Raw genomic sequence first — 24,792 nt, forward strand, 5'->3', positions numbered from 1 at the left:
AGGAATAGACATTTGGGAATGGATGCTAAGAGGAGACTGTATGAAGGAGTGATTGTGCCAACAGCACTGTATGGAGCAGAAACATGGAACATAAGAGAGGAAGAGAGAAGGAATTTGAATGTGTTTGAGATGAGGTGTCTGAGAAGTAAGATAGGGGTTACTATGCTGGATAGAGTGAGAAATGAGGAGGTGAGGAGGAGAACTGGGGTGGGAAGGGAGCTGGGTGATAGGGTTGATGAAAGAGTATTTGGATGGTTTGGACACATGGAAAGAATGAGTGAAGAAAGACTAGTAAAAGAGGTATGGAAGGCAGATGTGGAGGGAGTGAACATAAGGGGACGTACTAGGATGAGATGGATGGATGGGGTGAAGGGGGCTTTGAGGAAGAGGGGAATGTCTGTTGAGGAAGGACGGGAGAGGACACAAGACTAGGGTGAATGGAGAATGGTTGTATGGGTGGGGGAATGGGGGGTGAGGTAGTACGTGTGAGCAAAATTTAATGCAGCCCGAAGGGATTTCTCCCCGTCTTCTACTTTTCTGCATGGGGGGACGGAGATGGGGGTCGCCAATTAAATGAAGCAGCCTTGCTATGGATGTGCTGTGCCTTGCAACACTGCCTCTGACCCAGGGCAGTGGACAGGGTGCAGGGATGACCCGTCATCCAGGGGATGCTAAGATAAGAGGGAGGGTGGAGGGGAGTGTATTGTATTTAGGGATGGAATGGGTGGGAATGATTTTATGCAGTTTTCTTTTTGGCTACCTCCCTTATAAGAGGGAAAAAGCCTTGGTATATATATATGTACAAGGGAGGTAGTCCAAGAGATAAAACCACCCTCACCCATTTCATTCACACATACTTCACTTCTATTTACCACCCCTCTCCCCCTCTTTTCATGGCTCTTGGATGATGGGTCATCCCTGCATCTCCCCCACTGGCCTGGGTCAGAAGCAATGTAACAAGCCACAACACACCCACAGCAAGGCCACGGAACCCCCCCCCCCCGATTTTTTTTTATCAAATTTATGTCTATCTAAAAACCGGTCTGCAGAAAATCGCAGATCCACGGAAGACTATCACCCCTGTACATTCTGCTTTTCTGCCCACAATCACCCCTTCATATAATCTCTTGTCATCCATTCCCAAATGCCCTTCTCATTACACTTTTTAATCTCAAGGCATTTACTTGCTTCTTTCAATCTACCTGCACTCCTTTCCTGCCACATCTGCACCCAAGTATCTAAAGCTATCCATTTCCTCCAGTCTCTCCCTTAACCCCTACCATATGGTGACGCCTACGTAGGCGTCACGAGGAGCAAGTGGGTACACAAGGATGCCAACGTCGGCGTCTTGATTATATTTATTGTAGTCATACCTGTGACCCACATACTCTGTAAACTGGCTCCATCATATTTTCTATGGTTATCAAAATTCACGGGTGAAAGAGAACGAGCGATAGACCAGTGACTATTTTTCATAATGCGAGTATCATGACGCAACATCGCATGTCTGGCAGCTAATGCTGCCAGACGTGCGATGTGGCTCGTATTGAAGGGGTTAATATTCACTTCACCCACATTCATCTTCAATTTCCTTAATCCCTCCCCTGATCCTACTACAAGCACACTCCTCAGCCAACAACTGGCTATCTCCCATTTTCCCAGAAAAAGTACACCCTCCCACACCTGACAAGAATGACACTAGTATGACTGCACTCAGGATATCCAGCATTAAGAGTACCAACACAGAACAAAACTGGCCACAAATCTAAACCCTATTGTGGATGTGTTGTCTTCTGTATTGTTTCTGACCCAGGCAATGTGTGGGGGCAGGGATGGCCCTTCATCTACAAGGAGCAGACACCAAAATTTACTCTCTCCCCGTTCCCAATCTGACATTGTTAGCACCTAGCACATCTTGTGTCAAAATGCTGTATAAAAACATTTCCATCACTTATGTGAAGTCCAGAGTATTCACAAACATACATATACCAAAGGCTTTTTCCCCCTTACACGGGGGATAGCCAAAAAGAAAAAGGCATAGAAATCACTCCCACCCATTTCATTTCCCATATATTCCACTCCCCTCCCTCCCTCCTATCTTGGCACCTCATGGATGACGGGTTGTCCCTGCATCCTGTCCACTGCCCTGGGTCAGAAGCAGTGTTGCAAGACACAGCACATCCAAAGCAAGGCCGCTTCATAAAATTCGGCAACCCCCCCCCTCTCCGTCCCCTAATGCAGAAAAGGAGAAGATGGGGAGAAATCCCTTCTGGCTGCGTCAAAAAATTTTTCATGCATACTTCCTCACCCCCCCCATCTCCCACCCACTCCCCCTCATGCATCACAGCCTCATCTATACACAACCCTTCTCCATTCACCCCTATCTTCTGTCCTCTCCCGTCTTTCCTCAACAGACATTCCTCTCTTTTGTAAAGCCCCCTCACCCCATCCATCCATCTCATCGTAGGATGCCCCCTCATATTCAATCCTTACACCTTCGCCTTCCACACTTCTTTTACTAATCTTTCTTCACTCATTCTTTCCATGTGTCCAAACCATCCTAATACTCTTTCATCAACCCTATCTCCCAGCTCCCTTTCCACCCCTGTTCACCCCCTCACCTCATTTCTTACTAACTAGCCTAGTAACCTCTATCATACTTCTCAGACATTTCATCTCAAACTCCTCTCTTCCTCTCTCATGTTCCATGTTTCTGCCCTGTACATTGTTGTGGGCATGATCACTCCTTCATATAACCTATTAGCATCCATTCCCAGATGTCTATTTCTCATTACACTTTTTAATCCACCAAGGCTTTACTCGCTTCTCTCAATCTACATTCTACCTCCACCCCCACTCCTCCCTTTCCTGTCACATTCGCACCCAGTTGCCAGGGTGAGGCTCCCTTCGCCAATTAACAAGATGATAAGTACCCAGTCATTATTTCAATCTCCTTTCACTCCAGCATACCCTGTAAAACTGCCACATCAATGCACCAAATCCCATCATTTATGTCTTCACTATATAACTGGGATCCAAACTCTTATCTGAAGCAGCAGATCCTCAAATTTTCAACCCCAGCAATCTCTTGTAATATGTTGACAAGATGCACTGCCATTGCCCCACAAGCAATACCAAGGTTTAAGCAGATAATGCTGCTTGACCACCTGTCTGATTTTCTTGGCCTGCCAGAACACTGGGCACCTTCCTCCAATGTACAATTTAATATAATACGTTTTCACTTAAGATCACCTTGTAACCATTGCAAGTCTGATACTGTAGTCTTATGCTCAACTTGCAAACAACAAATGTCTAGTCTTGCTTGGGGAACAATACAGTTGAGCTGTCACTTGAGAGCCTTGTATACCTTCTATTTGTGACAACTCTCCAGTCTTCACTGTTGCATTTAAACCAATATATCTAAAGGGTTCAACTCCATGCTTCCAACAAGAAATACTTGATTGTCTACTCATCACTTGCTGCCTTTAAGTTTTTCATTATTGTAACTTTCGAACATTGCTGGATTAAATGAGGAGGTCTTAGTATCTAGCCCCTACAAAGGTTTTTTCACTTGTAGATGCCAATGCCAGGAAATGGAGGAGAAATAAGGAAGGATGAGGTGAAGGCAGTTGTTAAGATGATGAAAGCAGGTAAGGCACCTGGTCTGGATGGATGCCGTGCAGAATGTCTAAAAAAAGGAGGTACAGTGATGGTGGACTGGCTGGTGAGGTTATTTAATGTTTGCTGGAGAGAGGGTAGAGTGCCGGAGTACTGGAGGAGTGCCTGTATAGTTCCACTTTACAAGGGAAAAGGGGACAAGTGTGAATGTAGCAGTTTCAGAGGGATTAGCTTGTTAAGTGTAGTTGGGAAGGCTTATGGGTTAAGTGTAGTTGGGAAGGCTTATGGGAGGATCTTGATTGAGTGGATTAGGAGAGGAATAGAGAATAATTAGTGAGGAACAGTGTGGATTTAGGACAGGTAGAGGTTGTGTAGATCATATCTTTGTGGTAAGACAAATATGTGAGAAAGCTATAGGAAAGGGGAAGGATGTTTTTTTGGGATTTTATGGATCTGGAAAAGGCAGTGGCCGAGATGCACAGATGACCCCTCATCCAGGAGGAACCAAGACAAGAGGGAGGGAGGGGTGGTGAATGGGAGTGGAGTATGTGGGGATGAAATGGGTCGGAGTGGATCTTATGACTGTTTTATCTACCTCCTTTGTAAGGGGGAAAAAGTCATTGTTATATGTATGATTTAGGACGGGTAGAGGTTGTGTAGATCAGATCTTTGTGATAAGACAAATATGTGAGAAAGCTATAGGAAAAGGGAAGGATGTTTTTTGGGCTTTTATGGATCTGGAAAAGGCTTACGATAGGGTAGACAGAAAGGTACTGTGGGAGGTTATGCAGATATATGGGATAGGAGGAAAGCTTCTAGGAGCTGTCAAGAGTTTTTATGAGAGTAGTAGAGCTTGTGTCAGGATTAGAAATGGAGGGAGTGAGTGGTTCGAGGTAAAGGTGGGACTTCATCAAGGATGTGTTATGTCACCATGGCTGTCCAACTTATACATGGATGGGGTAGTGCGAGAGGTAAATGCAAGGGTAGTGGGTCAGGGATTGGAGATGGTTAAAGAAAATGGAGAAAAGTGGGAGGTGAGCCAGCTATTGTTTGCGGACGACACTGCGCTTGTGGCAGGATCAGGGGAGGGACTGAGGAAGTTGGTGACAGTTTGGGAGAGTATGTGATAGAAGAAAGCTAAAGATAAATGTGGGTAAAAGTAAGGTGATGAGATGTACAAGGGGTGAAAGTGGCAGTAGACTGGAAGTGAGCATTAAGGGAGAGTGACTGGAGGAAGTGTATAGTTTTAGATACTAGGGTGCAAATGTGGCAGGAAAAGGTGGAGTGAAAGTGGAGGTAAAATGTAGATTGAGAAGCGAGTAAATCCCTTGGTGGATTGAAGAGTGTAATGAGGAATGGACATTTGGGAATGGATGCTAAGAGGAGACTATATGAAGGAGTGATTGTGCCAACAGCACTGTATGGGGCAGAAACATGGAACATAAGAGAGGAAGAGAGGCGTTTGAATGTGTTTGAGATGGTGTCTGAGAAGTATGATGGGGGGGTTACTAGGCTAGATAGAGTGAGAAATGAGGAGGTGAGGAGAAGAATGGGGGTGGAAAGGGAGTTGGGAGATGGGGTTGATGAAAGGGTATTAGGATGGTTTGGACACATGGAAAGGATGTGTGAAGAAAGACTAGTAAAAGAGGTATGGAAGGCAGATGTGGAGGGAGTGAACATGAAGGGACGTCCTAGGATGAGGTGGATGGATGGGGGTGAAGGGGGCTTTGGGGAAGAGGGGAATGTCTGTTGAGGAAGGACGGGAGAGGACAGAAGACAGGGGTGAATGGAGAATGGTTGTACATGGATGATGTTGTGATGCATGAGGTGGAATGGGTGGGGGATGGGGGGTGAGGTAGTATGTGTGAGCAAAATTTGATGCAGCCCGAAGGGATATCTCCGCGTCTTCTCCTTTTATGCATGGGGGGAAGGTTGCCGATTTAATGAAGCAACCTTGCTGTGGATGTGCTGTGTCTTGTGACACTGCTTCTGACCCAGGGCAGTGGACAAGGTGCAGGGATGACTCGTCATCCGGGAGGTGCTAAGATAAGAGGGAGGGTGGATGGGTGTGGAGTGTATTCAGGGATGGGATGGGTGGGAGTGATTTTATGCCTTTCCTTTTTGGCTACCTCCCTTGTAAGGGGGAAAAAGCCTTGGTATATATATATGTAGATGCCAATGCAGCGGCATCACACGTATTAGTTTCTTTAATTTACAGTTTTCTGTTAACATATTCCTGAGGTGGCCAGATATAGTGCTTTCTATATTCTTGAATTAGGCAATTTTCACATCCAAGGTATGACCAATCCAATGATTGAGGCAAAGACAAGTGTCAACTGAACTGCCTTCTAAGGAGTTTCCGAGTGAATATCCTGAATGCAGATAGAAATTTTGGGCTGTGAAACACTGGGCTCCCTATTGACTATGGTCCATGGTAACATTCTAAATCTTCTCGCTCTTCACTTGGTATATCTTAATCCTCAGATTCCTCAGCATGTAAAGGAACCTGGTTTTTGTGAGCCATGTCAACCTTTTCATTGCCTTTCTCTGGTGTTTGTGCTAGACAATGTGTGAAAATGTACATAAACACTCACCAATGTTAGCTTTCTATCTCTCCCAATGACTACCCAAGTATCATGCCACTCAATTTTGTTGATAAAATACTTCATCACCACTATCACTGTTGCAGAGACAGCCTTTAAAGCACATGGATTACTACCATACAGTAGATGTTAAGGAGGCTAGGATTTTATTCAAGGACCATTTAACCCCTTCCATACGGTGCCGCACACGTAGGCGTCATGAGGAGCAAGTGGATTCGCGACGCTGCCATATCGCCGTCTTGATTATATTTATTGTAGTCGCCCCTGTGTTTTTACATTCTCCCAAATGCGCCCTGAATCCCATTCTCTGTGGTTTTCAAAATTCGCGGGTGAAAGAGAGAACGATCGATATAAGCGGCGACTATATTTTATGATGCGAATATTATTACGTTACGTCATACGGCTGGCATTGGCTGCTGCCCACGAGATTTAAGTCCCGTACTGAAGTGGTTAATTGGGTGAAAACCTGTACAATAAGATCATGCAGCTCTAGCTGGAGGAGTCTGGGTGGAGGTAAACTGAAGAATGAAGGAATAAATAGCCATCTGGGAATGGATGCAAACAAGACTTGTGAAGGAGTGTTTGTGCCTATGACACACTATGGAGCGGAGACTAATGAAGTGTCAAAACTACAGCAAAGGTTACAAGGTTACACAGTGAACAAGGTGGGGAGGACAGTTGGGGGTGGGGGGTGGAAAGCGAGTTGGGAAATAAGACAGATGATTATTGGGATGGTTTGGCCACATAATGAGTGCAGAATGATTACCAAAAATTGTGGAAAAATTGATTGAATATTCAGAACTTGAGATGACATGATGAGATGGCTGGATGGAGTGAAAGGGGCTCTGAGCATGGATGGGAGAATGCAGGGGATTGGTACAAGTGGAGAATGGTTGTATATGAAAATTTTCTTCAAGCTGCCCAAAGGGATTTCTTCCTGTATTCACTATTTTCTGCATGAAGGGACAAGGAAGGAGGGTTGCTGTGTAAGTGAGGCAGCCCTGCTGTGGATGTACTGTGTCTTGCTGCACTGATGACCCATGCAGTGGGCAGGAGACAAGTGACAAGCCTTCATCCAGGGGCTAAGATGAGAGGAAAACAATGGGTGGTGGATGGAAGTGGAATGGGTACATGCCTTCACTGGCTCTCTCCTATAAGGGGGAAGGAGCCCTAAGTATATACTACATACTCATACACACACATACAGCACCTATCCCTTAGGAGGCCACCACCAATGTATATAAATTTACTTGCCAGGAGGGCCGCTGTGACGGCTCCAACAGCTACATTGGAAGGACCTCCTCCACACTCTGATGCAGTCTACAATATCACAGAATCCAAGTAGTCATCAAGCCCAAGTACATATCATTGTAATGAAATACAAGTACGTTGTGGAGAAAACTAAATAAAATATACAAAAATAAATCCTGCCAGATTTGTAAAGCATAATACTCAATGCTCCCAAACGTATCATGACAAAGTTCGCTAGAACCTATATATACAGTAAACAACTTTTAAATATAATGTATTTGAACATACATATACCAAAGGCTCCCCCCCCCCCTTTACATGGGAGGTAGCCAAAAGACAAAGGCATAGAAACCACTCCCACCCATTCCATCCCCTACATACTTCACTCCCCTCTACCCTCTCTCTTATCTTGGCACCTTCTGGATGACAGGTCATCTCTACATCCTGTCCACTGCCCTGGGTCAGAAGCAGTGTTGCAAGACACAGCACATCCACAGCAAGGCTGCTTGATTGATTAATTAATTTAAAAAATCATGCAGAAAAGAAGACGGAGAAATTCCTTCGGACTGCATCAATTTATTTCTCATACATACTCCTTCACCCACTATCCCTCATGCATCACAGCATCATCCATACACAACCCTTCTCCATTCACCCCTATCTTCTGCCCTCTCCCCTCCTTCAACAGACATTCACCTTTCTCAATGCACCTTTTACCACATCCATCTATCTCATCCTAGGTCACCCCCTCATGTTCACTCCTTCACCTCTGCCTTCCCCTCTTTTACTAATCTTTCTTCACTCATTCTATGTGTCCAAACCATCCCAATACTCTTTCATCAACCCTATCTCCCAACTCCCTTTCCACCTATTCTCCTTACCTCATTTCTCACTATCCAGCCTAGTAACCCCTATCATATTTCTCAGGCATTTCATGTCAAACACATTCAAACTCCTCTCTGTTCCATGTTTCTGCCCCATACAGTGCTGTCGGCACAATCACTCCTTCATACAATCTCTTCTTAGCATCTATTACCAAATGTCTATTTCTCATTACACTTTTTAATCCACCAAAGCATTTACTCCTTTCTCGCAATCTACATTCTACCTCCACCCCCACTCCTCCCTTTCCTGCCACATTCATACCCAAGTATCCAAAACTATCCACTTCCTCCAGTATTTGTACTTTCGTGCATTTCATATTTTGAAGTACTTTGGGTCAAAGTACAAACACAACACTGAATTCTTAAACTTTGTACATGAAAATCTGTACTAAGTCCAAGTTCAAGTGCCCGGTCCCAACCCTGAACATACAAGACTGCCCTTGCAGCAACTAGCTTAAATCATGTACCAAGAACACTACTTTAGATTGCTGAAGCCACTTCTTTTCCTTGCAGATGACCTTCCAATTTTCAACAGTGTAGGTTCTATTTTGCCATCTGCATGCCCACAAGAGACACTGTCCACATCAAAACCACTATACCTTGAACCAGGCAATCAACACCCAGGAATGGCCATCAGGTCTTCACCCAGGTTGCTTCAAGCTCTCAACCAGCTCTTGGGATCCCCTGGCCTACCTGCCAGCCAATGAACTTTGAGCTTCATATGTCCCTGGATGGCTTGATCTTGGTCTCTTCTCCAAACATCCAATTCTTTTGAGATACTTTAAGCGTGCTTAAAATGTAAGGTTATGAGATCTACAAGGGTGAGGGTGGCAACAAGTTCAAGTGGCTAGAGCAAGTAGACAGTTTTAAGTATCAAGGTCACTTGTACCAGGGAACAGGGGAGTGAGGGATGCAAATAAACGTCTTGGGAAAATGACGATGGCTTCAAAATGAGTATAGAGAGGGGTAATTGTGCTTACAACACTGTAAGGGGTAGAGACTTAGAATTTAAGGGTGGGAGAAAGGTGATGTATAAACGAGATCAAGTGTTTGAGAAATATGGTCGGAGTTACAAGGATGGACAGGGCAAGAAATAAAAGCTGGGGTGGAAATAGGACAGGTGAATACATTGGGATGATTTAAGCACAAAAAGAATGAACAAGAAAAAACTAGCAAAAACTGTAGAAGGCAGAGATGGAGTGAACTTGAGGGTTAGGCCAAGAATGACATGGATGAGTGGGATGATGGAGGTCTGAAGTAAAAGGGTTACATATATAGCAGGTACAGGTGAAGGCACGAGATAGGGAGTAAGATAGAAGGTAAACAAACGTGGTATGATGGGTATGGAATAGGTGGGAGGGTAGGTGCATGCCTTGGCTTGCTACCTCCCTTAAAAGGTGGTATGTAAACAAATAGGTATGCAAACATTTGTGATAGTTTTCTTCTTTTGGAAAGAGAACCCAACTTCCAACCAAGGTTGAAACCACCCAGTTACAAGAGGACACACCAACCCACACTTTACATAGAGGTACAACATTGAAGGAGCAATGCCTAGTTTGAGTCACAAACTTGCCTACTTTCCAACAACCATCTCCATATCCCTGCACTACCCCCCTCCACAAAACCAGTAGCCTAATATCTGCCCCCTCCACTTCCACCTAGCTAGAGACAAAAACCAACCCAGGACTATATTATAATGAACATAAACCCACTCCCACCCATTTCATCCCCACACTTCACTCCCATTCACCATCCCTTCCTCTTTTCTTTGATCCTCCTGGATGATGGGTCACTCCTGCATCTTGCCCATCGCCCTGGGTCAGAAACAATGCAGTAAGACCACTTCATTTAATCAGCGACCCGTCCCCTCATGCAAAAAAAGAGAAGGGGAGAAATCCCTTCAGGCTGGGTAACAACATTATTCACACATACTCCCTATCCCACCCACTCCCATGCATTGCATCATCATCCATACACAACCAATCTCCACCCATCCCTATCTTGTCTTCTCCCTTCCCTCTTTCCCAATGAATTTTTTACCCCATCCACCTTGTCCTTGGTTGCCCCCCCGCCAAATTCACTCCATCCACATTTCTTTTATTAATCTTTCTTCACCCATTTTTTCCTTGTGTCCAAACAATCCCAATACTCTTGTCATCCCTCTCTCAACTCCTTTTCTACCCTTTTTCCCTTGTAAAATGGACTTCAGTCCTCAGACACTCTACCCTCTTTTAGTCAAACATTAAACAACCTCACCTGCCAGTCCACCATCACTGTACCTCCTTTTTTTAGACACTCCACATGACACCCATCTAACCCAGGTGCCTAACCTGCTCTCATTATAACAGCTTTCCCCTCATCCTTTCTTATTTCTCTCCCATTTTCTTCATCACTCATTTTCTTTCAGTTTCCCACTGCATCTACCTTTCCCTCCCTATCCTCCTTCACATTTAGCAACCCCTTAAATAATCTGCCCATCTTCCCCTAGTGTTGTCTCTTCAGTTATCTCTCCATCTGCACCTTCTACCTTTTCTTTACTTGATTTGCCTCCCTTCCTATCTTAATTTCCTTCCAAAACACCTTTTCATTACTTTAAAATAATTCTGCCACCCTTACCCCATTTCACATTTGCTCTTTCCCTCCTTAATCTTAGGTTTTACTTTTTTCTTTGTACCCATTTTTATTGTCTTATTTTGCAACCAATCTGAATACCAATTTTTCTACAACCTTTGCTTCATCATCCCACCATTTGCCCTCCCTTCTATTTCCTCCCATCTTCCACACACCTTGCAACTCCCTCCTTGAAACCCTCCATTCCTCCTCAACTCTTAGTTCTACTCAATCCTTCACTCCCTCCCACTGTTCTCTCAGCTCCTTATACACCTTTTTTTCTTGTTTAAATAGTTCACTAAGCACCTACCTACCTACCTTGTCTTTTTCTACTTTCTCCATCTATCTTCCACCAATAAATTATCCAATATTCCCTCTCTCCCCTATGAACATGTACATCAAAAACTCTTCCAACGCTTCTTCCGAGTACCACTATATAGTCCATTTAAGTCCTATCTACTACCCTTCCATCCACCACATGTACATACATACATACATATACCAAGGCTTTTTCCCCTTCACAAGGGGGGTAGCCAAAAAGAAAAAGGCATAAAATCATTCCAACCCATTCCATCCCTGAATACACTCCACACCCCTCCACCCTCCCTCTTATCTTAGCACCTCCTGAATGACGGGTCATCCCTGCACCTTGTCCACTGCCCTGGGTCAGAAGCAGTGTCGCAAGACACAGCACATCCACAGCAAGGCCGCTTCATTAAATCGGAGACCCCCCCCCCTCTCCGTCCCCCCATTGCATAAAATGAGAGGACGGGGAGAAATCCCTTCGGGCTGCGTCAAATTTTGCTCACACATACTACCTCACCCCCCATCCCCCTGCCCATTCCACCTCATGCAATCACATCATCATCCATATACAACCATTCTCCACTCACCCCTGTCTTCTGTCCTCTCCCATCCTTCCTCAACAGACATTCCCCTCTTCCCCAAAGCCTCCCTCACCCCATCCATCCACCTCATCCTAGGACATCCCTTCATGTTCACTCCCTCCACATCTGCCTTCCATACCTCTTTTACTAGTCTTACTTCACTCATTCTTTCCATGTGTCCAAACCATCCTAATATTCTTTCATCAACCCTATCTCCCAGCTCCTTTTCCACCCCTGTTCTCCTCCTCATTTCTCACTCTATCTAGCCTAGTAACCCCCATCATACTTCTCAGACACCTCATCTCAAACACATTCAAACTCCTTCTCTCTTCTTCTCTTATATTCCATGTTTCTGCCCCATACAGTGCTGTTGGCACAATCACTCCTTCATACAGTCTCCTCTTAGCATCCATTCCCAAATGTCTATTCCTCATTACACTCTTTAATCCACCAAGGCATTTACTCGCTTCTCTCAATCTACATTCTACCTCCACTTTCACTGCCACATTTGCACCCAAGTATCTAAAACTATCCTTAATGCTCACTTCCAGTCTACTGCCACTTTCACCCCTTGTACATCTCATCATGTACATGTACAATACCAATAAACTTTCACATTTCCAACAAATGCAATATGTAGATCAATCTTACATGCAGCACACTCAAACACAAACCAGTACACAGAACTGGAGCTGCAACCAATGCAGAAGAACAACCAAGAAACAGATCTACACTAACATTTAAACTGAGAAACACACGGATGTGCTTCAATCCCAACAAATACACATAGCTCTAATTCAAGGAACAAAAGATCAGAATCAACATAACCCACATTCTCCAATAAAACATGGGTAATGCAGCCTTGTGACACTTGTTTCCTCTGATGATAGCCCCCCATTACTAATGAAATTGCCAAGTCGTGCAATACATACCTTTTTCCTTATGAGGTGTCCAATATTGGAAACTGGCTTGGCCTCAACTGGTTTTGCTTCAGTACTAGTGCCAAATGCTGAAGTTGATCCAAAACCAACTGATGAGGTTCCAGATGAAGTTCCTGAAGTTCCTGCTGAACTGGGACTTCCAAGAACTTTACCAAGACCCATGTTCTGTGGAATCAAAAACTAAACATTACAAAAATTTACATAATAGGGCAATCGGTAACCATTCAAAATTTTCTACAAATATACCTCAGGAACTAAAACTTCACTTACATCCTCTGCTGGCTGTAAAAAATCCAAAATTATTAGAACAATGAAAACCTCATTAATCTAGTAAAAATTCAGCACGACTTTCATATCAATATACACAATATATATATATATATATGCATACCTAGCCATATACACTATCTGGGGATGGATATAACAAGAAGATTAAAAGAGGGGATCGTCTTCAACAAAGTATATCAAAGACTTTTAGTGAGGCACAAAGGTGAAATTTAAAAATGTGCAAGTTGAAGTATTTGAGAAGCATGGTGGGCATTACTAGGAATTGGCAGATAGGACAGACGAAAAATAGTGGGACGGACTGCATACATGGAAAGACCAGCAGAAGTGGATGGAGTAAATCTAGGGGGAACACTGACCATGAGGTGCATGGATGAGTGTGAAGTGATGTTGAGTAAAAGGAAAAACCCATTGAGCAGGGAAGGGAGAAGACAGGAGATAGGTGTGAATTTGTAGTGCCACATCCTAGTATCCCTTAGGCAGAGCTATTCAATAAGACTTGTATAGAGTTGTTTGAGGCTCACATAGCCTAAGAAACCAACAGTGTATCTTGGGAAGCTGTCAGAAAAGTTTCTTTTGTACACTTCTAGCCATTGTCCATCTGGTAGTGCCCTTGGCTCAAGCTTGCAGTGCCTAACAGCCTAGGGATTGAATCCCTTAGGCAGAGCTATCTAATCATACTATCTCACACAGAATTGCTATGCAATGAGCTTGCTGTTGACAAACATGAAAGTGAGAACCGAGGACTGTACAAGGTTACAAAAAGAACCTGGACATAGGAGTGGAGTCAGTAGAAAATTAATTCTAACACAAAGAAAAGAAAAGAAAAGAAAAGAAAAGAAAAGGAGGGAGGGAGGGAGGGAGGGAGGGAGGGAGGGAGAGAGAGAGAGAGAGAGAGAGAGAGAGAGAGAGAGAGAGAGAGAGAGAGAGAGAGAGAGAGAGAGAGAGAGAGAGAGAGAGAGAGAGAGAGAGAGAGAGAGAGGAGGAAAAAAAAAGGGGGGGGGGGGCAAGAAAAGACCAATGATAAATTATATAATGGGAAATGAAGTAATAAAAGAAAGGAGGAAAAGGACCTAGGCATCAAAAAGGATCTATCACCTGAAGCACACATGGAAAGTAACAGGAGCGATTTCTATCCTGTTGACAAATAACTGACATTTCATTACATGGATGAAGAGAAAAAAAATCCTTGAATGCTTGATACAGCCCAGACTGGAATAGGCAGTGATGATGTGGACATCATAAAAAGGAGAAAGAATACAAAAGGCAGAAACCAAGGGGATGGCTAATCTTAATGATGATATATCCAATGAAAGATGGAAAAGACCAAATAGAGGAAGATGTATATAGGCACTATCTACCTATCTATATATGAAAGGGCTTCTCCCTTACAAGAGAAGTAGTTAACCATTCACATTTGTCCCCTATTCCTTTGTAAAGCAGAACTAAACAATTACTTCCACCCTTTTCCTCCACTTCCACTTTGCCTCTTCTCTTGATTACCTTTCAATTAAAAAACTACCCGACACCCCTTCACTATCCCCTGGAAATGTTAACAACCTGAACTCTTCCTATCTTTTGATACCATTACATAGTCCATTAATCTATCAACCACCTTTCCATCCAGCCTTTTGCATGTATCCTTATGCTCTATTCTTGTTGAACACCGTTTGCTATCAAATTATTTCCAAAATATATCAACAATCTGTTTGGCTACCTCCCTTGTAAGGGGGAAAAAGCCTTGGTATATGTATGCATCAACAATCTCACCATAATATTCTTTCCTAGCACCCAAAACAATACATTCCCATTCCTCACACAACTTGTAAACCACTCCTTTACAGCTATCCAAGAAGCCCTCCTTTCCACACATGGTCTATATGCACTTGCAAAAACCCACATTTACCATCTGTTTCACCTTTGCCTACATAAATACTGAAGACACTTCCAGCCACTCCGTCACTCCCTTGTCACCATACTCCCAAACTCAAAATCACACCTAGTTCTATCTTTCATTTCTAGTAACACCATCTCTTCATCCCACTATTCACCAGTGCCCTTCAATCTATTCCTTATCCTCATCCTACATACCAGCTTTGCACAAATTATGAATTATTTAAGGGCAGGTCATCCTTTGTGTCAATCATTTCTATGGGGTTTAAGGAGTCCCCTGTTGCTCAGGCATGACTATTGAAAAACACCCAGGAGTATCCGCTGTATCAAGTCTGTGGGACAGTCGCCAAAATGAAATTTTACATTGTCAGCATGAGAACATCCTTTCATCCAATCAATCTCTTCATAGTAAAGAGTACAAATAGAAAACTACCTTTGTTATCTTTGCAATTCTTTCCCTGGAGTCCTTTTTCATCTCTTCCATATCAACTACCTTTTCCTTTATATCTGGAACAAGCTGATTCAGTTCATCTATCTCTCCTTGTTCAGTGTAGAATGGATCAGGTTTTTCTGCAGCTGAAATTACAATAAACAAAATAAATAATTAAACAATAATTCCTCAGTGCAATAATTTCACCATTATTAGTCAACCTCTTTACAAGTGACCTCCCAATCAGAAATAAACACCATATGCAAATTAACTGACAAATCCATCCCAGTAAACAATTAAGAGCTACTCCTGGTTGATAAAAGCCCTGTCAGTTGTAGTAAACTGCTCCTCTCCTTTTTAGGGTTGTTGGGTCACCTAACCAGGGCCATCAAAAACCCATGCAACCTAACCCAAAGCAGATTCCATGACTCATTACCACCTGCTCAAGTTCATCACTGTATCTACTGGACTACTGTACAACTCAAACTCAAAATTAAAAGATATTAGGAAGTATAGCTTTCTACATAGAAGTGTAGACTCAAGAATAAGTTAGATGACAATACAATCCAACCTTACATACATACATATACCAAGGCTTTTTCCCCCTTACAAGGGAGGTAGCCAAAAAGGAAAAGGCATAAAAAACTCCCACCCATTCCACCCCTGAATACACTCCACCCTCCCTCCTATCTTAGCACCTCCTGGATGACAGGTCATCCTTGCACCTTGTCCACTGCCCTGGGTCAGAAGCAGTGTCGCAAGACACAGCACATCCACAGCAAGGCCGCTTCATTAAATCGGCGACCCCTCTCTCCGTCCCCCCCTGCATAAAAGGAGAAGACGGGGAGAAATCCCTTCAGGCTGCATCAAATTTTGCTCACACATACTACCTCACCCCCCATTCCACCTCATGCATCACATCATACATATACAACCATTCTCCATTCACCCGTCTTCTGTCCTCTCCCATCCTTCCTCAACAGACATTCCCCTCTTCCCCAAAGCCCCCTTCACCCCATCCATCCACCCTCCCTCCTATCTTAGCACCTCCTGGATGACAGGTCATCCCTGCACCTTGTCCACTGCCCTGGGTCAAAGCCCCCTTCACCCCATCCATCCACCCTCCCTCCTATCTTAGCACCTCCTAGATGACAGGTCATCCCTGCACCTTGTCCACTGCCCTGGGTCAGAAGCAGTGTCGCAAGACACAGCACATCCACAGCAAGGCCGCTTCATTAAATCGGCGACCCCTCTCTCCGTCCCCCCCTGCATAAAAGGAGAAGACGGGGAGAAATCCCTTCAGGCTGCATCAAATTTTGCTCACACATACTACCTCACCCCCCATTCCACCTCATGCATCACATCATCATCCATATACAACCATTCTCCATTCACCCCTGTCTTCTGTCCTCTCCCATCCTTCCTCAACAGACATTCCCCTCTTCCCCAAAGCCCCCTTCACCCCATCCATCCACCTCATCCTAGGACGTCCCCTCATGTTCACTCCCTCCACATCTGCCTTCCATACCTTTTACTAGTCTTTCTTCACTCATTCTTTCCATGTGTCCAAACCATCCTAATACTCTTTCATCAACCCTATCTCCCAACTCCCTTTCCACCCCCGTTCTTCTCCTCACCTCCTCATTTCTCACTCTAGCCTAGTAACCCCCATCATACTTCTCAGACACCTCATCTCAAACACATTCAAACTCCTCCTCTCTTATGTTCCATGTTTCTGCCCCATACAGTGCTGTTGGCACAATCACTCCTTCATACAATCTCCTCTTAGCATCCATTTCCAAATGTCTATTCCTCATTACACTCTTCAATCCACCAAGGCATTTACTCGCTTCTCTCAATCTACATTCTACCTCCACCTTTCCTGCCACATTTGCACCCAGGTATCTAAAACTATCCACTTCCTCTAGTCGCTCTCCCTTAATGCTCACTTCCAGTCTACTGCCACTTTCACCCCTTGTACATCTCATCACCTTACTTTTACCCACATTTATCTTTAGCTTTCTTCTATCACATACTCTCCCAAACTCTGTCACCAACTTCCTCAGTCCCTCCTCCGATCCTGTCACAAGCGCAGTGTCGTCCGCAAACAACAACTGGCTCACCTCCCCCTTTTCTCCATTTTCTTTAATCATCTCCAATCCTTGCATTTGCCTCTCGCACCACCCCATCCATGGTTAAGTTGAACAGCCAGGGCGACATAACTCATCCTTGACGAAGTTCCACCTTTACCTCGAACCACTCGCTCTCTCCATTTCTTATCCTGACACAAGCTCTACTACTCTCATAAAAACTCTTGACAGCTCCTAGAAGCTTTCCTCCTATCCCATATATCTGCATAACTTCCCACAGTGCCTTTCTGTCTACCCTATCGTAAGCCTTTTCCAGATCCATAAAAGCCCAAAAAACATCCTTCCCCTTTCCTATAGCTTTCTCACATATTTGTCTTACCACAAAGATCTGATCTACACAACCTCTACCTGTCCTAAATCCACACTGTTCATCACCAATTACCCCCTCTGTTCCTCTCCTAATCCTCACAATCAAGATCCTCCCATAAGCCTTCCCAACTACAATCCAAGCTTACTCTATAAAATAATTCTACGTGGGGTAGCCAGTGGATACTATCTTGAACTGGTGGATGCAAGTTCAAATCCTAAGATTGAATATGGGACATGTCACCATGGCTGTTCAATGTTTACATGCATGGGGTGGTGTGAGAGATAAATGTAAGGGTATTGAACAGGGGATTGGAGATTGTTAAAGAAAATGGAGAAAAATATCAGACAAGCCAGTTGTTGCTTGCTGATGATACTGCTTGTAGCAGGGTCAGAGGAAGGATTAAGGAAGTTAGTAACAGTTTGGGAAGGTGTGCGAGAGGAGGAAGTTCAAGGTAAATGTAGGTAAAAGTAAGGTGATGAGATGTACAAGGGGAGAGGATGGCAGCAAATTGGAAAAAGTTTTAAGGGAGAGAGGGAGAAGTGGGTAGCTTTACACTTCTTTCTTTTGCAGAAATTTAAAACTATCACTACATTCATACAAGACGAGATTAGTTTTAATCCTACCACCTACCATCCTTTGTTCTCTGTTCTTCTGTCCAACTTTTCTTTTCTTCAATTTTCTTTACCAGATTAACCTTTCTGTCTTCAATAACACTGATGGAGGAATTGAAACTCTCGATAGCCTTGTCAAATTCGTCAGAGAAAGAATGGGCAACACCAAGCTGGTAGTGGCTTTCTGCAAGACATCTGTTATCTGGCTCAAGTATCTTTTTCTGGAGAGAAAAAAAAATAAAATAAAATAAATAAATAAATAAATAAATAAAACAAAAATAAAACAAAAACAAAAACTTATTAAATACGAAACAATTTACAGCCATTTATTGTGCAAACCAAAAGCTTTTCCCCCACCTCACAAAGAAGACCCTCTTATCCACCACCCTTGTTTCCCCTCTCATCTTCATTTTTTTGGGGGGGATGATGGGTCATCCCAGTCTCCTGCCCAATGCTAAGGCCAGAAGCTAGGCAAGACACAGTACATCCAGAGCAGGACCACTCCACTTATGATAACACTCCCTCCAAAATATCATACATACATAACCCTCCTCCATTCACTCCTATCCCTTGCCTTCTCCCTTCTTTCATTTTCCTCTTGCTTAAAGCCCTTATCACCCCATTCATCCATCTCATCCTCTGTCCCTTCAAGATGATTCCATCCACCTCTCACTAATCTTTCTTCACTTGTTCTTTCCACGTGCCCGAACCATCCCAGTAACCTTTCATCAGCTCTATTTGCCATCTCCCTTTCAACCCACACTTTCCTCACTTCATTTCTCACTATCCCAACCATAATTCTCCAATACTTCATCTCAAACATATTTAAAGTTTTCCTTTCTCCCTGTGTATGTACACTTACACCAGTATATAAAATACTATATGGTTCTAACTTGGTCTATATCCATATTTCCCAATTACCATATTGGGATTTGAATTATTGTATCGTTCCACCTTGGGCCACATTACCCCATCAGGTCTTTTGTCATTTCTAATGATCCCAAAAGTACTTCTCACTTCTACCTATAGAGAATTTCTTGCTCAGCTCACTATCCCCTAAAAACAAGGGTGGTGAATGACTGCTCAACTGGCTACCTCCCTTGTAAGGGGGCAAGAAGCACTTGGTACACAAGATAGAAGATTAAAAACAATTTCTTCACATCCTTCAGACATTAATCTTAATTTGTTCTCAACCTCTTAAAGCCCTTCAATCCCTAATCTCTGCCCCCACTCACTTCCTGTATAAGCAAGACAGGAAAATTAAATGAGAATACCTGAATATCTAGACATCTGGTGAGATCCTCCACGCTCTGTGCATAGCTTTCATTCTCAAGACTGAGTTCGCCCAACTTCAGGTGAACTTGTGCAACTTTCAGTGCCATGTCCGGATTGCCTTCCGTTTGTCTAGAGATACATTACAATTAATTCACAACTTATTTTTCTTTGGTCAATAGGGATTCAGTATATATCTTCACAACTGGTTCTACAGTATACTTTCACTTGTAATCAATATAAATTTAGAAACTTACTTCTGGAATATACATTTAGCCAACTCCAGCATTTCCCATGCCAACTGAAGGTTAGACACATCTTCGTCTTCATCAGTCTTCTCACCTGTTTAGAAATCAAAGTTAATAATTTCTTCTTTGGAATTGCCTAAAAACATTACACAACCACATCCACACAACACACCTTCTTCCTGTGAGCCCTCCTCCTGAGACTGTGAATCACTCTTTTCTTCATCTTCGTCTTCATTGTCCTCCTCACCATCATTGTCATCCTCATCTTCCCCTTCAGTGCTACCTTCTTCTGCAATACAACAAACATATTAATAATACAGGAAAATTTGCATGCAGTGTTTGTTTATACATTTATTATCAAGACATGATTATAGCATGCACAAGTGTCTTACTCTTCAAGTCCCCATTTGTTACTGCCACACCATTAACAGCTTTGGAATTCGCCATCTTTAAGTCTTTCTTAATTGTCTCCTCTTCCTTCACCTCACTTTTGCAATCCGCACTTTCTTTGATAGGTTCCTCTGCAGTCTTAGGTTTATCTTCAGAGATTACATCTTTCCCTTCAACATTCTCCCCAGGTTTTGCATCATCTACATCCATGTCATCAGTCTCCATACTCTCCTCTTTAGTCTTCTCAGTACACTTGTTTTCCTCTTCCTTGGGCTTTTCATCAGTCCTATCACTCTCAGACTTCTCATTAAGCTTATCATTTGACCCACCCACAGCAACTTCATTCCCATTACTTTTATCCTTAGTTTTCTCTTCACTTCCATCAGTTTCCTCCTTGGCCTTTGATTCCTTCTCAGCACCCCCAGCCTTTGATTCCTTCTCAGCACCCTCAGCCTTCGATTCCTTCTCAGCACCTTCAGCCTTCGATTCTTTCTCAGCACCCCCATCCTTCAACTCCTTCTCGGCACCCGAGGCCTTCGATTCCTTTTCAGCACCCTCAGCCTTCGATTCTTTCTCAGCACCCCCCTCCTTCGACTCCTTCTCGGCACCCTCGGCCTTCGATTCCTTCTCAGCACCCTCGGTCTTCGATTCCTTCTCGGCACCCTCGGTCTTCGATTCCTTCTCGGCACCCTCGGTCTTCGATTCCTTCTCGGCACCCTCGGTCTTCGATTCCTTCTCGGCACCCTCGGTCTTCGATTCCTTCTCAGCACCCTCGGTCTTTGATTCCTTCTCGGCACCCTCTGTCTTCGATTCCTTCTCGGCACCCTCCGTCTTCGATTCCTTCTCGGCACCCTCCGTCTTCGATTCCTTCTCAGCACCCTCTGTCTTCGATTCCTTCTCAGCACCCTTCGTCTTTGATTCCTTCTCGGCAACCTCTGTCTTCGATTCCTTCTCGGCACCCTCGGTCTTCGATTCCTTCTTGGCACCCTCAGTCTTCGATTCCTTCTCGGCACCCTCGGTCTTCGATTCCTTCTCGGCACCCTCGGTCTTCGATTCCTTCTCGGTACCCTCTGTCTCGGATTCCTTAGTACCCTTGGTCTTTGACTCCTCCTTGGCACCCTCCGTCTTTGATTCTACCTCTGTACCCTTTGTCTTTTCTGTTTCAGCACCCTTACTCTTTGACTCATCCTTGGCATCCTCACCCTCTTTCTCACACTTATCCTCTGTATCCACTTCTACGTCCATAGCTTCAACTTCAGTGTCCTCTCCCTTTTCAGCATTATCCTCCACAAGACCATCCTTCGATTCTCTACCATCTTCCCCTCCTTCCACATTTTTCTTTAGACACGCTTTCTTCTCTTCTGTAACTTTTTCCCTTGTTGCAGGGTCTACCACCTCTTCACTCTTCACTTCCAATTCCATTCCTTCGTCAACATTTCCACTTTCTTTCTTCACCTCCTTTTCACCTGATGCCTCTTCCTCCTTCCCATTAACTGCCTTCACACTGTCACTGGGTTTGCCTTGCCTATTAACATGGTTATCCCATGCCTTACAGGCTTCTTCCAATGCTTCGCCTACCTTCTCGCTAACCATTTCCTTCTCATCATCTTATCAAAAAGAATAAAAGGACAGTGAGCACATCAAGCACCAAAGCATTTATAGGATCAAAGCACATGGAGCAAACTACTTATACCAAACATTCAGGGGAAACATGCAAACACCAAATGGCAAATTTACCTGTCATTTTCTCTGGGTTCTCAACTTGAGAATTTTCCACATCTTCCCCTTGAGGTACTGAAAGGGGGAGGGTTGGGTTGACTAAAAACAGGCAGGGTAAGCACACCAAAGCACATGACAATAGGCACCATGTTAAGCAAGCACCATGTGATTCAAGCACAATGTAATGCAAGCACCATGTGATTCAAGCACAATGTAATACAAGCACCATTCCCAAGATCTACTTACCTCCATCCAATGCATTCCCAAGGACACCACTTTCTAGCCTAGCCATTTCCAAAAGTGCCCTTCCATAGTAAAAATATGCATCTCCACATTCTGGTGCGAGTTCACCATACTGTTCCGCAAGTAGTCTGCAGGCCTCCTGCAAACATATCAAGTTCAGATACTCCGTTTTAACTGCAACTTCACCATACACAGGTTATATGTTTTGTTGTTATGGACTATACCTTACCAGCACTATCCTTGAAGATAAATGCATGATACTGTTGTGTATTATCTTGTATTTCATGTTTGTTTAAATTGTCAAGGGTACTGATAATTTGGTTAATAGTCATGTTCTATAGAGCAAGTAGAGGATAGATGACTGATGTATTGGTGTCCTATCACCTAGGACTTCATGTGGCCACTGCTATTTGAGGGGATAAGCGACAGTGGTTGTTCTGGGCTGTGTAAACTGGGTAGCCTAACAGTACTTGACTGTGGGGGAAGCCCACTGGCACATGTAAGGGTCTTTTCCTGTTGCAAGGTGGTAATGTCTTGTTCTATGATGTACTAGTGCTGTTTCGGGAAATTAAGCAAATTTGAAGACAACCACGGATCTACGAGTTTCATTTGTTTTCAGACAATTTGCTGGGCGTTTCTTCCAGTTTCCTTGCCACACATTTAGCACTGTTTACCAAAGAATTGAATGTCTAGCTGGCAGTGTAAACATTAGAAAGGTTGATGCTGTCTTTAGAGCTTCACAAGTTTCTTCATTGCTATGAATGCTTAAATGAAATTGCACCCAACACAAGAATACAAATATGAACTGGATAGAGATTTGGATGATCTACAAAAGGATTTGTGGACCAGTGGATAGATTATTTGTATGGTACTTTGTGAATCAATCATTACATAGGATGGAGGAGTTGTGGATAATACAAATGAGGATGGCACAGTTCTGCAAAAATCAAAGCAAGGGGGGGGGGGGGTCCAGACCTGGTTTCAATGGAGGAAGTAGCCAGGGAGTTTAATCAGAAGTTGTTGTAGGAAATATTTTGTCAAGAATTTATAATATAGATAGGCTTGCCATTTATCATCATGCATGAGAACATTATGGATGTTCATGGTACTGATTGCACAGTAACATACAGCCCATCTTTTTGGGACTAAGTACACCTACCCAGGAGTCAAACTTTTCCGTTAAACCATTTTTCAAAGGGATGATACTATTTTTGTACAACCATCTCTCCTTTAACATGTTCCCTTGAATTGGTCCTTCATTGCATCTATGACTACTATCTGCTAAGAATTCTGACAGTATTTCTTAGGCATGTCATTAACCACTTCGGTATGATGACACCTACACAGGCATCATGAGGTGCGAGTGGGTACATGATGATGCCAGTGTTGACATCTTGATTATATTTTTTGTAGCTGTACACCAGTTTCTCCTGGATTCTGTAAACTGGTATGATTACATTTATGTTTATATTACTCAGTAAAAGATAACAAGTAATACAGCAGTGGCTTTATATTTTATAATGCAAGTAGTGTGATGCAGTGTACATATAGCAACTGATGCTGCGAGTGAGAATTTGACTCTTACTGAAGTGGTTAGCGACCAACAAAGTGGTACAGTGATGGGAATTGTGATCCTGGTGTTGACTGCCTGGTAACATGCAGCCAATGCTTTAGGGACTGCTTGGGGACACCCTATATGTACTGCAGCCACACCATTGGTCACATATTATTGTAAAATAGTTACCAGGAAGAATGCAGCTACTTTTGTACTACAACTGTCCCTCCTTTGAAACTGTCCTTTATCATTTCTATGACTACTTGTTATCCCATGTAGTTGGAGAAAGGGAGGAAAGAATTCTGTCAGCATTTCTCTTGCATATCATAAAAGTCTGTGGGACAGTGATGTGACTAGTGATTTTCCTCATGTTCAGCCTATGAAAAGTCATAACATAAGTGGGTCTGACAAGAGAACTCCAACCAGAATCCTAAACTTGGATCATGAGATATGCAATGTCATGGTACATAGGAGTAAAAGGGAAGATATTGGTAGTTTATGAGAAAGCAAATAGCCACATTAGCCATAGATGCTTTTGACCCAAACAGTGGGTAAGGTGTGGGGTGATGGCCCTTCATATACAAGGAGCTACTATAGAAGGGAAACAAATGGACATTGAATGGGAATGGGATGGATGAGGCTGGGTGTATACCTTAGCTGGCTACCTCCTCTATAAGGAGACAAAGCCTTTTGGTATATGGGAGTGAACATACAGGGGAGACCAAGGAAGAGATGGATGGATGGGGTAAAATGGGCATTGGTAAAGAGGGGAATGTCTGTTGAGGAAGGAAAAAGACAGAAGATAAGGGTGAGTGGAGAATGGTAGTGTATGGACGATGCTGTGATGCATGGAAGGGAGTGTGTGGTAGGTGAATGATATTTTGATGCAGCC

At 43.5% G+C, this 24,792-nt stretch overlaps 1 protein-coding gene across 6 annotated transcripts in view; it reads right to left on the reverse strand.

Annotated features, from left to right (window-relative positions):
- LOC143026574 (uncharacterized) overlaps nucleotides 1–24,792 on the reverse strand; it is a 50,048-nt gene that overhangs the window by 14,997 nt on the left and 10,259 nt on the right. For 2 of the 6 annotated variants that reach the window (XM_076187202.1, XM_076187201.1), the window contains 11 exons: nucleotides 22,349–22,484; nucleotides 22,121–22,177; nucleotides 20,386–21,990; nucleotides 20,166–20,282; nucleotides 20,003–20,087; nucleotides 19,748–19,877; nucleotides 18,493–18,694; nucleotides 15,406–15,548; nucleotides 13,065–13,076; nucleotides 12,786–12,959; nucleotides 7,476–7,541 (listed from right to left, as the gene is read on the reverse strand). In XM_076187202.1, coding sequence (XP_076043317.1) covers nucleotides 7,476–7,541; nucleotides 12,786–12,959; nucleotides 13,065–13,076; nucleotides 15,406–15,548; nucleotides 18,493–18,694; nucleotides 19,748–19,877; nucleotides 20,003–20,087; nucleotides 20,166–20,282; nucleotides 20,386–21,990; nucleotides 22,121–22,177; nucleotides 22,349–22,484 — 2,727 coding nt within the window. The remainder of the gene's footprint in view (nucleotides 1–7,475; nucleotides 7,542–12,785; nucleotides 12,960–13,064; nucleotides 13,077–15,405; nucleotides 15,549–18,492; nucleotides 18,695–19,747; nucleotides 19,878–20,002; nucleotides 20,088–20,165; nucleotides 20,283–20,385; nucleotides 21,991–22,120; nucleotides 22,178–22,348; nucleotides 22,485–24,792) is intronic. The other 4 variants (XM_076187206.1, XM_076187204.1, XM_076187203.1 and 1 more) reach the window with 3 other exon arrangements.

The sequence above is a fragment of the Oratosquilla oratoria genome, chromosome 6 (genome assembly GCF_046742065.1).
Source record: "Oratosquilla oratoria isolate Oo_2021 chromosome 6, ASM4674206v1, whole genome shotgun sequence".
Lineage (NCBI taxonomy): Eukaryota > Metazoa > Arthropoda > Malacostraca > Stomatopoda > Squillidae > Oratosquilla > Oratosquilla oratoria.